The following is a 16,063-nucleotide window of genomic DNA, read 5'->3' as shown; positions in this document are numbered from 1 at the left end:
AACTGTTCTTGATACAGACCTGGGAGCTGGTAGAGGATCTGCCAACAGAGGCCTTTCCAAATGAGTCACAAGCATCTGTCAAGAGTGCTCTACCAGGAGTCCTGGCTGAGGGCCAGGAAATGGGCTCTCAGGACCTTGTGAAGTTCCTGCCAGCCCACTCTGTCTGAAGATACACTGAGTGGTATCTGTTCTTTACCCTGCTCTGTGCTGTGCCTGCAGCTAATGGTGCTGAGGCATCATCACGCGACTGACCCAGATTTTCAGGCTCCAGCTCTCAGCTATCCCAAAACCTCTGCCTTTGCTGAGAAGATGGACAGGCCAACAAGACCCTGAGCAACCTGACCAAATTGCTTTGAGAGCCAGGGGTTGTACCAGAGACTTCCACGGGTCCCTTCCCACCTGAATTGTTCCATGTGTGAGGCAAGTCCACAGAGGTTCACCAATCTACTCCAAGATTTCATGGGAAGGCCAGAACTAGATTCACATGTTTACTTCTCTGGACAGATTTTATCCCACTCCTCCTACAGCATCACAAGGTGCAGATGCTCCACCCACAGGCAGGACATCCCTCTCCTGTACACCTTTTCCAAGCAGGGACTTTCCAAAGGATGCAAAGCTACCGGAGCCCCATAAAAAGCAAACTGAAGCACGCAAAACAGATGGGCCAGGGTGTGGAGGCACTTACAGCAGATGGCACTAAAATATTAAACTAACATTGCCGTATGCTTAAGCCTTGGCCTGGCTTGCTGCTGATTGCAGAGCCAGCCTGGTGAGAGCATGCAGATGAGAAATGAGCCTCAGATTGCTAAATCACCCAACCAAACACCCCCTTCCCGTGGAAAAATGCGTCACTAGCAACTCCACCAGCAGCAGGGATGTGCTATCGCAATGCAGACAATGTTTAGCTGAACAAAAATCATTCCCAATAACTTCAGATCTTTCCTGGATCTCTGCTGGAGAACCACCTCCTTGAGAAACTGTCCAAAATCAGTTTGTCTGTGGCACCAAGTGGGGGAACACAGTGAGAAATCAAAGGAGAAACGCCCACATTGCTTAGTGTTTGCCCACTGTGTGATGGGACAGCACAAGAGGCACCAGGGAGAAGGGAAAACACATTCTTCAACCCAGGGAATTCACCAGTGTCACTCCAAAATCAGAAGTGATCCTGACTGCAGCTTGTGACACCACCTGAGAGACACCAGGCCACCACATAAAAATGGGTGTCCCTGAACCCTGGTGTCCCTCATGGGGGCTCAGAGCCACAGCTGCCACCAAGGGCGTGTTTTAAGGACATGCCCTTGTAGGAGACTAACCAGAGTAATGCTATGAAAGCATAAGGCATCAAAACCAGAATGCCTCATAGCAGGGTGGCATAGGACTGTGCTGCAGAATAATGCACTTGAAATTATTAATTTTGACTGTGTTTTCATCAGGATCTTGCCTGGAGACTGGGTCCTGACAGTTGTGTCATCTAACATGTGAGTGACAGCCAACTCAACAGCCCCAGGCCTGTAGTTTCCTTTTCCTAAGTGAAATTTTGCCATAAAATAAAAAGAAAAACAAAGTTACCATTACTATGAATGTCCACATCTCTTTCTTTTTTTTATAACTTGGGCTCAGACATCAGATCTGAAAGGTAACAAGCTGCATTTCATGCAATGGATCAAGAAGAAGAAATCTAATACTGTCACTGAAGGAGAGGCTGAGGAGGGACAAATTGCTCCAGCATAAGGGAATTCCGCCCAGGACCAGGTCCATAGGCTGTGGGACACCAGCCAGGCCTCCCTGTCAGAGAGGAACCTGCAGGCACTACAAGAGAAGATAGGAAAGGACTCAGCCAAGAAGCTCCTTCCCAGCTTGCCTTGGTCCAGGCTTCTTTTGGGCTTCTTGCAGACTTCTCCAGGCCAAGGGATGCACATTTCCAGCACAGCAGGTCTTTTCCTGAAATTGCCTGTATGCCCAAGCCGTGTGGAAGCCCAGAACATAATGAAACAAAAATAAAAAAGAAACTGAGCTGGCACCCTCCCTTCCTGCAGAGCCACAGCCAGATGTGCCCTAAGCCCTGTTGCGTAAGGGCTGTGTCCACCTCTGGGAGGAGATGCCAGGAGTGATGTGAGGGCAGCAACAGCCAAGCAGCAGATGTTTGGCCACAGCTCTGCCTTCCCCTCTGTGCTCTGCAGGAGGGAAAGGAGTTGGCAGCACTAACACAGGTAGCAACTGCACAGCTCCGGCCGAAGCCAAGCCTGTGTTGCATCAAGCAAGGCGATTGTTCTGACCACGTGGAAAAGTGGGAGAGGCTGCTTGGCAGTTCATGGCATGGGAAGAGCTCCACTCTATGAAATCATGACAGTCAGTCCCAGTAAAATGGAGGTAGGAAGTCACTGCCCATTTTTGTTATTGCCACTGGATGGCAATAGACGTTAAGCAGAGACATTGAGTTATCGCTGCGCAAACCACACATGCACTTGCTGTGCTCCACCTTGTTATTTAGGGGGATGGCCCTGGTTTCAGCACGTCTGGCAGATACAACAGAAAGGTCTCTGAGGCAGGAAGCCACAGACTGGCAGCAACACAATCAGCAAGACTGTTCCCTGGGCCAGGTTGTACGCTGGGCTTTCCCTTTGCACAGCTTCTCCACATATTTCCCACACTCAAAATCAATTTTTGTCTTGCCAGCCCAGGGCAAGCACTTCTGATGAGCCATGAAAAGTGTATTTAATGCCATGGATAGGAGTGAAAAAACACTTGGTGGGATTACAGTACCAACAGTGAAATAGTTAACATTTCCGTGTGAAACTGTTGGCTGACTTTTTTTAAATTACATATACCTGGCCAGAGGCCACAGAAAGATCTATAGCAGGGTGTCAAAAACACAGCCAGGGATGTTGAACAGCTTCATTTGATCATCAGTTTCCTAATGAATCTCCAGAAGTGCAGGGCTAGCACTGCTTGCTGTGGCCATAGGGGATCAGTCCCCACCTGGACTCCATGAACATCTCTAAAACCTTGCCATAAGAAGAATGTGCAGTGGTAGCATAACACTTCCATTGTGATGTGTAACAAAGAGGTAACAGGAAACAATGAAGGCTTTTCTGTTTTCTATTTTTAAGAAGTTCATATTCACATTTTGTTAGTATTCTTTTAATGACAGATAACTATAATTAAGTTAATTCTCTTAATGAATGATGACACTGCTCCTGCATGATGACATCGCTCTGCTGCACCTCTGCTGTGTGCCACTGCCACATCTCCCTCTGTTCTCATCACTTGGGCCAAGTGTGGCTGGGGCCAAATGCCTGCCAGGTGCATCTGAGTTGGTGTATGATACATATGTGATGCCATGATGTAAAGCTCTGCCAGGACCTCAAGCTGATGTTATGAAAGCTGTTCCTGTCCTCTTGGATGTGCTCTGCCACATCATTTCCCTGCCAGCCAACGCAGATCCAGGCTGATGGATCTTGGGAGGATCCATGAGGGATGCTCTGGTTCCACCAAGCCACTTAACACATCTTGCAGTTTACCTCTGGTAACTGATAAACTGCTGAAAGATTTCATGTGAATTCTCTGAGTGAGTGTCGTGAAACAAGTCCTCCCAGAAGAAGAAACCCATACTCTACCTTCAACACAAAAATTTAACTACTCTCCAGACAGAGCAACCCACTCAGCAAGTACCTGTGACTGGAAGGCAACATAAACCAGACCCCACTATCATCCACACTTTCTTATCTTGACCACACCTCCCCATACCTTGAAATCAGCTTTAAAAAAAGATACACAGGTTTTAGCAGCAACGCCCTTGAGAGGCTTTATGTTTTTGTTTTCCTTGCCTTAGGCACCAGAGTGTCTCAAGGGAGAAAAGCACATACTGAAATAGTCTTCTTTGCACCGCCAAGCAGCAATTAGCTGTCCTGTGAGGAAAAGTTCCTGCCACTACTGACTGTCCTATGGGAATAAAGAAAGGAAACATGGGAATAAAGAAAGGAAACGCTGCTCATGCACGTGGATTTTCCCTGACCACCATATGAGAACAAGTCTCTGTTATCATCGGGCTGGGCAATGACAGAAATTAGAAGAGACATGAAAGTTAGACCCCAAAAAAATCTGAATACAATTAAGGGGGACTGAAAATTGTAACCGAGCCTGAAATCTCAAAACTGAGGGACAGGCCACTAGCTGCCCCTGGGATAGTCCCCAACTACTTTCCCCAGTCCAAGACCAAATTGCTGGTTGTCTGCCCAGAACATACAACACATGGTGGTTGCAGAGACCCAATGCCAGACACTGCGGGAGCAGTGTTTAAGGTAAATTTAATCAGCCCTACAGCTGCTGTGGTTTGGGCAGGGCCTCATCTAGTCCTGCAAAAAAGGGAATTTGGGAAGGGGGAAATAATGGTCAGAGCTCATCCTGTTTGTGAGGGAGATGAGATGCACAGCATGACATTGCAAGCTCTGAGAATCTGGCAGGAAAACACACGAGCAATAATCATATGTTTCTTGTTCAACCTATTAATGTCATTAGTTCATTACTGCTAAGAATCAGTATTAATGTATTTTTTTTGTTGCAAATCTTGCAGCCCTCAGCACATCATGCAAGTTCAGGCTGTTTCCTCACTAGACTTACACGGTTGAGTTCACAGCAATAGATAAATTGGTTTTAAGTGTGCCATTTTCACATTCCTGCCACATCTCCAGGCCATCGTGTGGGCAACCTCTGCACAAACGCAGACAGACAAAAAAGATGCTCTTTAAGCAGTGGGTGTGGGATTCTCCTCCTCCTCCAATCCCTATCCAGCTGTTTGCAAGGAAGCAGCAGCTCTCTGAGTTGCAAAAACAACACCTGACAAGAGCCATGGACAGTCTCTGCCCTTCAGCCCAGCTGGGGAGAAAACAGAGGGGCAGGCATGGGGCAGCCCAGTGTCCCTCCCTTCCACACCAGCCTAGACAGCCAGAGGCACACAGAGGTTCTGGCAACTTAAAGCTGACGTCTTGCAAAGAATAAAGTACCTTTTTCTCTTGTGTGCTTTGTGAACTAAGCCCGTTACAGGCTGCAGGGACCCCCGGCAGTGTCACTGTGCAGTGACCATGTGCTGCCCCTTAGTCCTCAGGGTTCAGCTCAGACTAAAACCTGGTGGTTTGGTTTGGTGGTTCCTGTTAGACCACAGTGCCTGGCACAGCAAGCCTGGACCTGGCTGGCTCTGCACTGGCTTTGAAGGGATCCTGTGGGTACTCAAGCTCATTTGAGTACCAGGAAAGTGTCCTGCCCAGTGCTGATTAGGGAAGGGGTTCTCAGAGGGGTGCACAGGATGCTCCCTAAGGAACTCAGAGCTGGGAGGAGCCACTCATCCCCCTGCACTGGAAGCATATGCAAAAACCCTTGTTATATTAAGGATGGAGGGTGTCAGCTACCATGAGAGAGATTCATTTAAGCTGCACCAGCTTCAGAGTCATAGAATCACAGAATGGTTTGGGTCAGAAGGGACCTTAAATATCTAGTTCCAAATCCCTTTCCATGGGCATGGACACCTTCCACTAGACCAGGTTGCTCAAAGTTCCATCCAACCTGGCCTTGAACACTTCCATAAAAACCCAGACCCATCAAACTCAACTCCTCTCCTCCTCCAAATCTTTCTCTTTTCCTAAATGTATCCTGAAAATCATTAACCTCACAATTCTGAGAGGTGCAGCACCACCTCCCTGACTGCACTCCTTCCCTGGGACAAGGCAGGATTTGTTCCTCTTTGTCCTCCAGATGTCTGATATATGAATCAGCCTTATCCTACTGTGGTTCCTGCACGATCCTGTATCTATTTTCTTAAGCCTAAAATTTATTGTTGCTGGTTCCTTTTTCTTTCCCTGAGAGAATGGCCAGGTCAGGAATGATATATTTGTTACAGGCATACCCAGCTTTCAGCTGAGGATATCCAATGCCAGCAACTCCCCCTGCTCAGCACTACTAGCATCTCCCCTGCAAGGAACAGGCACTTCTCCCTCCTCTCCCTTCTAATCAGCACTGCAAAAACCAACATAAACATCTGGATTTACCTTTCTGCTTATTTAAAAATGGCAGTAGGAACGAAGCCAAGGGACTTCTTTTGCCAAAGTCCTTGGAAGACACTTTACTTTGGTTAACAACAGTTTCTTCGATGGGTTTCTTCAGGATTACTCTTTCCTTCAGCTCCTCGGTGCTGACGGCAGAGGTCGGGGGCTCAGCACCTATTTTTGGTGCAACAAAGGAGCTTTTCAGGTAGGACGAGGACTCTGCCAGGTTTTCCCTGTTCATCCTGTTCTCTGTCATTTTACTGGCTTCATAGTCTGAGGCGTCGGTGCGCGAGCTGTTCTCTTCCTTGATAATGTCCATGACCTTGGGCTTCATCAGAGGGGAGTCCTGCTCCCTCTTTGGGCTCTCTTCAGAGGCCGAGGAGGCGTCGCAGGACTCGATGATGAGCTCGCTGTCGAGCTCAGCCTCCCGCTCCTCCCGCAGGATGCTGTACTGGATGGAGGGGGAGGCGGGCGATGGAGGGGGCCCTCCAATGTGGCTGAAGGTCATGTAGTTGGAGTGCAGCACCTCCTCGGCAGCCAGGGGGTCCTCTGAGACCAGCTCGATCTCCGAGTCCCCCGACTCGGCGCTGCTGGCCTCGTTATCCCCGTGTGAGGAGCCCGCGGGGCGCCCGGGTTTGGCCCGCTGGTCTCTCTTCTCGGTGGGGAGGGCTGGAGACCTCTGTGCCTCTGAGGTCTCAAAGGAAAAGCTCTTTGCTTCCTTGATGGCACTGATGAGCTCATCCTCCGACAGGCTGCCTTTGCCCTGCGACTCTGAGCCGGACGGTTCTGCCACCAGGAAAAAAAAGTAGGGGGGGAAAAGGAAGAAAAATTAAGAATCATGTTTTCTGTCTGCTTAGGGAACAAACACAATAGATTTCACACCAGCGTATTTCCCTCTAGCAGGGCTGTAACACAGGCACAAAATCTACCCATCTGGGATGACTTACAGTAATAACAGCTTGTCCTTACAGAGTTTTCCCATGCATGTACTCTTTATAAAAGAAGTATCATTAACATCATTTACTGAGGAAAAGGCTGAGGTACCTGGCAGTGCTGGTCACTACTTGACCAGTGGCTCAGCAACATAGTTTTCACCAGGAAAATCACCAGTCATGAGGAACATGGGCTCATGGCACATATGAAAGCATCACATTTTCTGTTCTGGGGATACTGATACAGATCTGCTCTGGGGACAAACACACACACAGGGCTCGTGGGTTCCTGGCACTGCTGATCCTAACAAACCATGTGTAGTTACTAATAGCTTTGTCTATTTAAAAAAGCTATTTTTATTTAGCTTTCAGGTGTGGAAAGTTCCAGGTCAAAAACTTTTCTCAGTTGTGGTTTGGTTTTGGTCTTGGTGGCTTTTTTGTTTGTTTCTGGGTTTTTTGTTTGTTTTGTTGTTGTTGTTTGGGTTTGGGGTTCGTGGGGTTTATTTTGTTTGGTTTTTTTTTTTCCCAGGGTGTGCGTGGTGAATTTTTAGCTTGGTTGGGTGCAAGAATGAAACTTAATTTTTTTACCATAACTCTTAATATAATTGTGAACTACGTTAACCAAGATAATTGCTAACTTGTCACCCAAAATTCAAAACAAAGAAAACCAACAATGTAGTCTACATTTTCTGGCTCACTCTGGAAGAAGATATAATCAGAGAGTGAAAATGAGCAAGTGAAAGGTCTGGGTGGTCACCCGGGATTAGCAAGGAGCCCACATCCTGTTCTGGAAGGGATATATCTCCTTGTATATCCCTTTACCATGTGAGATTCTGTAATGAAATAAGAAAGGAAGTGAATTTGCCCGTAAAGTGTTCACAGTAAGCAGTGACAGAGGCAGCATGGGGTGTATCAGCAGCTGTCTTGAGTTACTCCATTGGGGAACAGGCTTTCCTTGGTCATTCACAGAGCATCAGCCAGCCCCAGAACCCAGACTGCACCTGGTGCATTGACTGTAAGGCCAGGCAGGCCACCTGAGCCTGTCTGTGCCCAGAGGGGACCATGGCAGCAGTTTTACACCCATTCCCTGATGTCACCTGGCCACTGCCACCTCCTGATCACCCATTTCCATCTTGCACTTTCCTGAGCCAGAGATCCCTGCTATCCACACACGAGACCCTCTCTTTGCAGGGGAAAAAAAGGCTGAATTTCCCCAATCAAGGACATGTGTAAATTTGCCCCTTGGATTCCTGGGTGCTCATTCTCTGATTTTAAGTCATTGTTAATGTGATGGCACTCACTAAGTGGCATTGCAGATTGTGGTGTGTCAAGAAAGCCATCAGGAGAATAGACCCCCAAGTTTCCTCCTGCAGATGCTTGGTGAAGAGGCCCATGGCAGGACACTGCCTGCATCCACACAGCTGGGTACCCCAGCAGAGTGGAGGAAGGTTTCCAGCCCCTTGTTTACAGATGGGGATCCCTGAGCTGAACTGCCCCTGGCTCCTAGTGGGTAGTTGCCTTCAGCCCAGCCTTGCTTTGCAGCCACTGGCATCAGCCCCCTAAGCCCATCCAGCTGCCCTGGCTACATCTGGAAGCTCCTTTAAAACAGAGGGTGGGAAAGAGACTTTATTAGATCCGACCTGGGATAAAACAGCACCAAGGCTGACAGAGTTCAAGAAGATTTTGGACAACATTCTCAGGCACATGGTGTGATTCTTGGGGCTGTCCTGTGCAGGGCCAAGAGTTGGACTCAATGATCCCTGTGGTTCCCTTCCAATTCAAAACACTCTGTGATTCTATGAAAACCATTATTTCTGGATACTTCCTGACTTAATTTCTCATGGCAGTAGTATAGCTGATTTCTTCCTAATCCTATGCCTTCCTCAAGATGATTCAGGTAAAGGGGGAGGTTTTGATGATGGCACACCCGTGTCATCACGTCTTGTTGGGAGATGGGCAAGAAAAACATCCTCCCTACAACCCCTCCAAGCAATTTTGGTTTGTGTATCTAGCAATACACGTCATCAATAATTTCAAGCACATATTGTTGTCATATCTGCAGCTCCTCCAACAAAACAGCCCTCTTGGAGCACATCTCTCTTGCACAAAAAAGTCCGTCTGCACCCCAGAGAATGGCTGTGGATGGGATTAAGGTGTCAGAGCTGTAACAATGCACTCCTGTCTGGATGCTGGGAAGTTTCTGTTGCACTGGGAGCTTGTGCATCCTTCTCCTCTGGCTGCGGGAAGCCGCATGAGCCGCGCTGCTCTCTCTCATCCCGGCACAGGAGCATTTTCTCCCTGAGCGATGACTTAATCCGGCACACGTCCAAACAGACATGTGACTTCCAGCCCTCGTAGCGCAGCAACGCGCCGTCCCTGGGCTTCACCCCGCTCCTGCCTGTGCTGGCAGTCCGTAACTCTCAGCCATGGCATTTACCTTGTGAATAAAACAGCCCTTTGTGGCCAGCAGCAGGGTGTCACATTTACTGCTGGCACGGGCAAGCGTATAAATACCCGCGGCCTTTCAGCGCCAGCGCAGCGCAGGAACAGAGCCGCGTCTTCCTTCCCCAGAAAGATGACGGCCAGTAATTAGAAGCAAAAAGTTTTCAGAAGTCTTGATCCCAGCAGGGGGTAGCCGGGGGCTTTGCCAGAATGCTTGAGGGGCACCGAGGAGCGGCGACTTTGCTGGGTCACTGGGTGGGAATAGCGAGGGCAGGTTTTGAATTTCTCCCTCGCTTTTGAGTGCGGAGTCTGGGCGCAGCACATCCCAGGCTGTGAGAAAGGGGGGATTTCCAGAGGAAACACCCCTTGGGAGCCAGCCCTTAGAAGAAGACGCCTGCTTCTTTCCTTAATGCGATGGATAAACAGTGCTTCTGGCTTTCCAGCATCCCAGTACGAGGCAGTGGGACCTCCCAGGGCTGTTTGGGCAGTGCTGGGGATCTTTGCCCATGGAGAGGGACATTTCCGTGCTGTCAATTATGCCGGCCACACCAGTGCCTCCCAGAAAGGCAGCAGCCCTGAGGCTCTGCCACGGACTGTTCAGCTATTTTGCTGGGATACATTTATCAAGTGTCCCAAAGGCAGCCTTGAAGGGTTGCCAAAAACTGAATAAATAACAGTCAGTGCCTGAAGTCCTTAATTACCTTGAAGTGCAAAATAAATAATTGATAAAAAACGGCGTGTCTCAGGAGTAGTGTGTGATGTCACCCAGTCAAATAAAAGAAAAATGGGACTCTGGAATCTATGCATTATCTAAAGTTTCTGGCTGATACAGGCAGGATAAACTCACAGCTGTGGTGGGTCCTTCTATCTCCTTTTCGTGTGTGAAAGTGTAGAAATGCACACTAAGGAACTAAATAATTCTCTGAGGGTAGGGATTTCCTCTCTGGGTAGAAATCCCAGACTGTTAATTTAATGAAATTCTAACTGAGTTTTTTAAATGCTCCTAGATGTCATCAAAACAATGAAAATTTCAGCTCGGGAATGTCCATTGTCAAATGTCAAGTGCTCATTGTCAAAGGATTTTGATCCAAGATGCTGAAATTTAATTTCCAGTTTGAAAACTCTGCTTCCTGTCACAGAACTTTATGATGTTTTAAAATATACTACTTACATATTTTAGCAGTGTATAACAGGGAAAATGAGGAATAGATGTTATGTACTACTGCAGTAATCAGACAATAAGAGAAGGTATAAACATGGGACTTTGGTGCCCCTCCAACAGAAATTATGAGCCTTTAAAAGAGACTGGCCCTTTTTCCCTCCAGTCCCCTTTGTAAATGAGGTGACAGCATTTCCCTCCTCAGCACTTCCTAAAAGCAGCACTTTCACATGAAAACAGTACTTATATTTAACAATGTAACCTTACTCTCTGCAAGAGCAAAGAGGTGGCAAGTCAGCCATTAAAATTTTTAGAAAATGAACCCAGACACTTGCACTGCCCTGATCCCACACACCTCATTTCCCTTGGGGAGCCTGGACAGCCAGGGTGACCAAGAGACCCCCACATCATCAGGATCTAGCTCAAGATGTTGCCTAGATGAAGACACTCCCAGAGGTACACACCAGTACACAACTTCCCTTTGAGGAGAGACCTCTGGGGAGACTGGGGTCAGCAATCTTGGATCTCTTTCTATACAGCAAGGGCAGCTCATCCTGAGCGGTGTGTTGGTGATGGGTGACTCCGTTTGCATTCCCTTTCAGTTCAGCAACATAAAGTGGTGCCCAAGCAGAGCAGAAACACCTGAGCCATGGAGTCTCATTAACGTCCTACCACACTCCCTTACACCCACCACAAACCCATAGTAATTCTCCAGTGTGCAGGGCTACAACTGCAACCACTTTCTGAATAGCAAAAAACCAGTGCCCTGTCCCAGCATCAGCATTACCTGTGCCAGAGGATGGTGGTGTGACAGACCCTGGGCTCTCATCTTCTGGCTCTGACACCGTCACCGTTGGTACCACCTCACGGTTCGGCTTCAGACCAGTCTCTGGATGAGTGGGGCTGGACTCTTTGCTGGCAGCTTCCCTGGCGCTTTCTGTCTCAGTGAGTGTGATCTTGACAGGGGCTGTAACCACAGAGGCACCGTGCTGATCTCCAGACTTTCTGTCTTCAAGAGGGTCTTGCTCTTTGGCTGCCTTCGTGCCCTCTGGCGCTGTCCGCTGAGGTTCAGCAGTGTGGGTGGACCCAGCGGGTACTCCCCGGTACTTCTCGATAAGGCCTGGGCCCTCATCTTCTGAGTCAGAGTCATGCTTGTCTTGGTATTTTATTTCTTCTGATCTACTCATGTCCATGTATTTATAACCTTCTACTTTCATGGGATCTGCTAAGGTTTTATCGACTTCAGTAGACTCTGCAGGAGTCATCTCTATTCCCGAATCTGAGCTAAACAAGCCACGGGACTCAAACCCAGTCACATCTTGAACAGGATGCCCCAGAGTGTTAAACCCCTCTGTGCTGCCTGAGCAGGGAATGGGAGTGTTTTCCTGCTGATAAATGCCCATGTAATAGGTGGAGTCCCGTGGGGTCGTGTAGTGGACATCGGAGATCAGAGAGGTGTAGAAGGAGTTGTCGCCCCCGTTGGCAGTGGAGCCATAGTCAAAGAGGTGAGATGAGGCTGTGGCACCTAAAGCAAAGACACAAAAACGAGGCACAGTAAGAGACAAGTGCCTGCATGCATCCAGTTTTCTGCAAACCCCCTGCTGATTTTATATTTGGTCTGTGCGCCAGACTTGGCTTCGCTTGCAAGCTCTTTGGGACTGTCTCTTTTTATACCTTTGGGCAACATAGTAGTACAATCTGTCAGACAAGGCTTCCAGCTGCTGGTCTATCTTAAAATAGCCATAAATGATCCTGATAGTTACTAACATTCCCGGCCAATGTTTTCCCAGCTTGTGAATAAAAACTTCCAGTGATGGCAATCTCACAGCCTCCCCCACAATCCAGCTCAGGGGCTCAGCATCCAATATTATATTCTATTCTAACAGAATATTCTGAGCTGGAAGGGACCCACGACGATCATTGAGCCCAATTATGAAGTGAATGGCCCATACAAGGGTCAATCCCGCTACCCGGTGTTATTAGAACCATGCTCTTACCAACTGAGCTAATCCTTGAAAGAAATATAATATCTAATACAAAAACTATTTTTTAAAATATATTTTAAATACAAAGCATTGGAGGAGTTTCATCCTAAGGAAACTTTTCATTTAGAAAAAAAATCTGCTGGACAGAAATCAAGAGGGAAAGTTGGTAGGCAGATTTAGATTTCATTTTCTCTTTTAGGAGTAGCCGACCTAAATTTGTAAAACACCAAGGCAGAGACTAAACAACCTAATTTAGTGATTTCCACATGTTCAGAAAGCTGCACCCTGTGTGCATCATCTACAAACCATGCTGGCATGAAGGTGGTTAAACCTCAACCCACACCCATGCATCATTTTCATACACTGCCTCTAATTCCCTCTGTCACGCTTTCAGTTCCTGGGGATAACACTAATTAAATTAGAAGCAATGGCCACTCTCGCTTTGCAGCATTCATACAAAGCACAGCTCAACAACAGGAACAGCAAGATTCCCCATGAGGGAGGCGGGAAGACAGATCTTTATAGGGGCTGAGGGAACGGGATGAGAAGGAACAAAGCCAGTGTCTGCAGGAGTTGGTGCCTGCAGGAGGGCGTAGCCTGTTAACCCCTTGTGTGCTGATGCACCCTGCAACACAGGGGCTGGCTGGCTTTCTCTGACCTCTCCTCATCACCTGCAAGGGATGGGGTGCTCCTGACCTGCTCCACATGTGCCGTGTCCTGGGCTGCCACACACAGTGCAAACTTCACAGTGGCAAACTGCCCCCCCCAGTGCAAACTTCACAGTATATATTAAAGGGGACATTGCTGCAGTTGCAAAGCCAGAAGCTGGGAAATGCCAGCGTGAAAGCTTCTGAGCTACTTGCATTTGGGTACTTGCTTTCTCTTTCCACACACAGGATGATACTGTCTCCAGACACCATCACACTGCCTTTTCCCACAGTTCTGCATGCATTAGGCACACGCAGCTCATTTAGTGAGCCCTGAAGCAGTTTATTCTCCCATAACACTGTTCAGGCTGTAGCTGCAGGCTTTGTTTTACTGCACAGCCTCACTGGATTTGACATGCACATCCCAAGCCCTGCACAAAGGCAGAGTGACCATTTCCCTCGTCATTTTTGCATTGTTGCGATGATGTGCAAGCAACTTCTCTTCCCTGGGCCTCCTTTGAGGTGGGAACAGCATGTTCCCCCTTTTACATGGGGAAACCCGGTAGCATAAGGGAAAAGCAACCCAGAAGTGCCACACCTTGCTTTTCAGCCTACCTGTGCTCCCTGATCCTGTGTCCCCACCCTCACTGGCTTTGGGTACTGCTTGTCCCCCACCAGCCCTCACTGCTCATCTGCTCCTGCACACAGGATGCTGACAGCAGCTCCATCCCCACACCCTGAGAGCCCAGGGATTCGTGGCAGCTTCCTTTGCCACGGGAGAGCACAGAATGAGGGGAACTGCAGCTAGCAAGTGAAAAATCATCATCACCATTCCCAGTCATTCCCAGCCTTCAGCTGTGTGTTCTCCCTACTGTGTAGCACTGCATAGAACTTTTCATAGAAACATTTATCATCAAGGCAAGATCTTGCCTCAGAGTGGAGAGGGTCACTGCAGGGATTTTTCCTATACATGTGAATTTGGGACTTATTCTTCCCTCTCTATCTATATAACTTTACCTACTCTAAATTTCACCTTCTATTATGCTGCCAGCTCACTCAGGGCTGCAAGATCCTTCTGTAACTTGCTGCGGGCAACTCTCATCCTCACTGCTTCAAATGACTCAGTCCCAACAGCAAAGCTACTTGAGAATGAAGCCCAAGAGGAAAACCACAGGGAAACCAAAGCAGAATATGGGATAAACTGGGCTGCCCAACACCCAGGTCTTATGTGAGGTCATCCCGTGCCTCTCAAGGACAGCTGATACCTAAGACACATTTCTAAATTATCAGCAAGCCAAAAGGGAGAGGTTCTTTTCCTCACAAATGCTTTTCTTGCTGAACTTGCCCTTTTGAAAATTATCCATAAACAGGCTTGGATTTTCACAAATGTGTTGGTTAGCTGGAATTATCTGATGCATTGTTTACGCCAACAAATCTCAGGCTGTGAATTGCTGACTACAGACTATTCGTGCCTGTTGCTGCCAGTATCTGCTGTTTGTAATTTACTATTTGTGCTGGGTGAGTGGCTGTCTAAATCACGGGGTTTCAGGGTTGCTCTTTCATTAGATGCTTCCTCAGTGCCTGCTGAACCTGATCCAAAGCCCACTGAATTCACTAGAAAAGTCCCACAGACCCTGAGTGGCTATGGACCAGCTCAAGATGGCTGTGGAATACTTTCCTGCTCATGAGAAACACACTGTCACAACACCATCAGTGAGCAAAAACCCAGTTTTACAACCATCCCACTCTTGCTAGCAAAGAGGGAGCACAGAGTCAAAGGAGATTGAAGCTGCTGTCAGACCAATATTCATAGATGCTCTTTGCAGCTTATATTTGCGCTTTGTCCGCAGTATATGTGAGCCAGATGCACAAGCATTTACAGCTCTTAGCGATGCTGATCAATAGAGCAGTGAAAGGGTTTCTGATGCATTTGTGTCAGGTGCTTCATAGCAGGAATTATAGCTAGTCAGAAGAGCTCGCAGAAGAGCTCCGGTGATAAACAGAGGCTGGGAAAATATCATCCTATTCTCTGGGCTATTCATCAGCAGGAAAAAAAAAATAACCCTGAAATAGACAACAAAAGCATTACACTTTTAAATAGTACAGACCCAGTGTTGTAGCAAATGTTAACACAAGAGCTGATTTAAAATGGAATCACTGTCAGCCGTGAACCTTTTTTTTTTCCTGCAGTGGTTTTGCAAATACTGCTGAAACCAGAAAATGCATTTCCTACTGGGATTCAGGAGGAGACAAACTTACAGGGGTGTGAGCACGTTTGAGCAGAGAGAGGGTTCACATTAGCAGGACATATGGGGATTCCTGGTCTCAAGGCAACAGCAGAGTCAAAAGCACTGCAGACAGCTGAAATTGCCTAATTAATAGGATTTAATGCAACTCTCTATTTCCACTGGGAATGATTTAAAGCCATTGGTAAAACTGCCTCATTTGGGAAGCGTGAATCTATCAGCTATTAGGCTGCCTATTAAAGACATGGAAACCTGTAATAGCTGAGCAGGTTTTTGCTGAAGAATAGTGTATTCAGAGCCTGGTGATTAAGCAATGCCCTCTCTGACTTTTAGTTTATTTGGTTCAATATCCGTGGGAAGGAGAAGCCCTGAATAGCACTGGTAACGGATGACAGTATCAGGTCTGAATTTACCCTTGTTACAAGGAGCTGGGCTTTTTTTAATCTGGATTTCACTCAGAACTGCCCAAAAAACTTGCCTGCCAATTCAGGTAAAGGAAAGCTATTCAGCTCCTGAGAGCAGCAATCCTGCTTTCTTGTAACACGAGCCCTCGGGAAATAATTTCACTTCCTGCGACCAACTAAGAAGTAATGGCTCTGATTCAATCACTAGAG

General features: G+C 47.6%; 1 protein-coding gene across 1 annotated transcript in view; it reads right to left on the bottom strand.

Annotated features, from left to right (window-relative positions):
* The window catches only part of RTN1 (reticulon 1), a 120,804-nt gene that overhangs the window by 41,286 nt on the left and 63,455 nt on the right, over nucleotides 1-16,063 (bottom strand). Inside the window, exons 2-3 of the mRNA XM_008922195.3 lie at nucleotides 11,359-12,096; nucleotides 6,042-6,824 (exon numbers count right to left, since the gene is read on the bottom strand). Of these exons, the coding sequence (XP_008920443.3) occupies nucleotides 6,042-6,824; nucleotides 11,359-12,096 (1,521 nt within the window). The remainder of the gene's footprint in view (nucleotides 1-6,041; nucleotides 6,825-11,358; nucleotides 12,097-16,063) is intronic.

Source organism: Manacus vitellinus, unplaced genomic scaffold (genome assembly GCF_001715985.3).
Source record: "Manacus vitellinus isolate BGI_N305 unplaced genomic scaffold, ASM171598v3 scaffold_6_pilon, whole genome shotgun sequence".
NCBI lineage: Eukaryota > Metazoa > Chordata > Aves > Passeriformes > Pipridae > Manacus > Manacus vitellinus.
The sequence above is the reverse complement of the archived record's forward strand: the minus strand, read 5'-3'. Positions and strand labels throughout refer to the sequence as shown.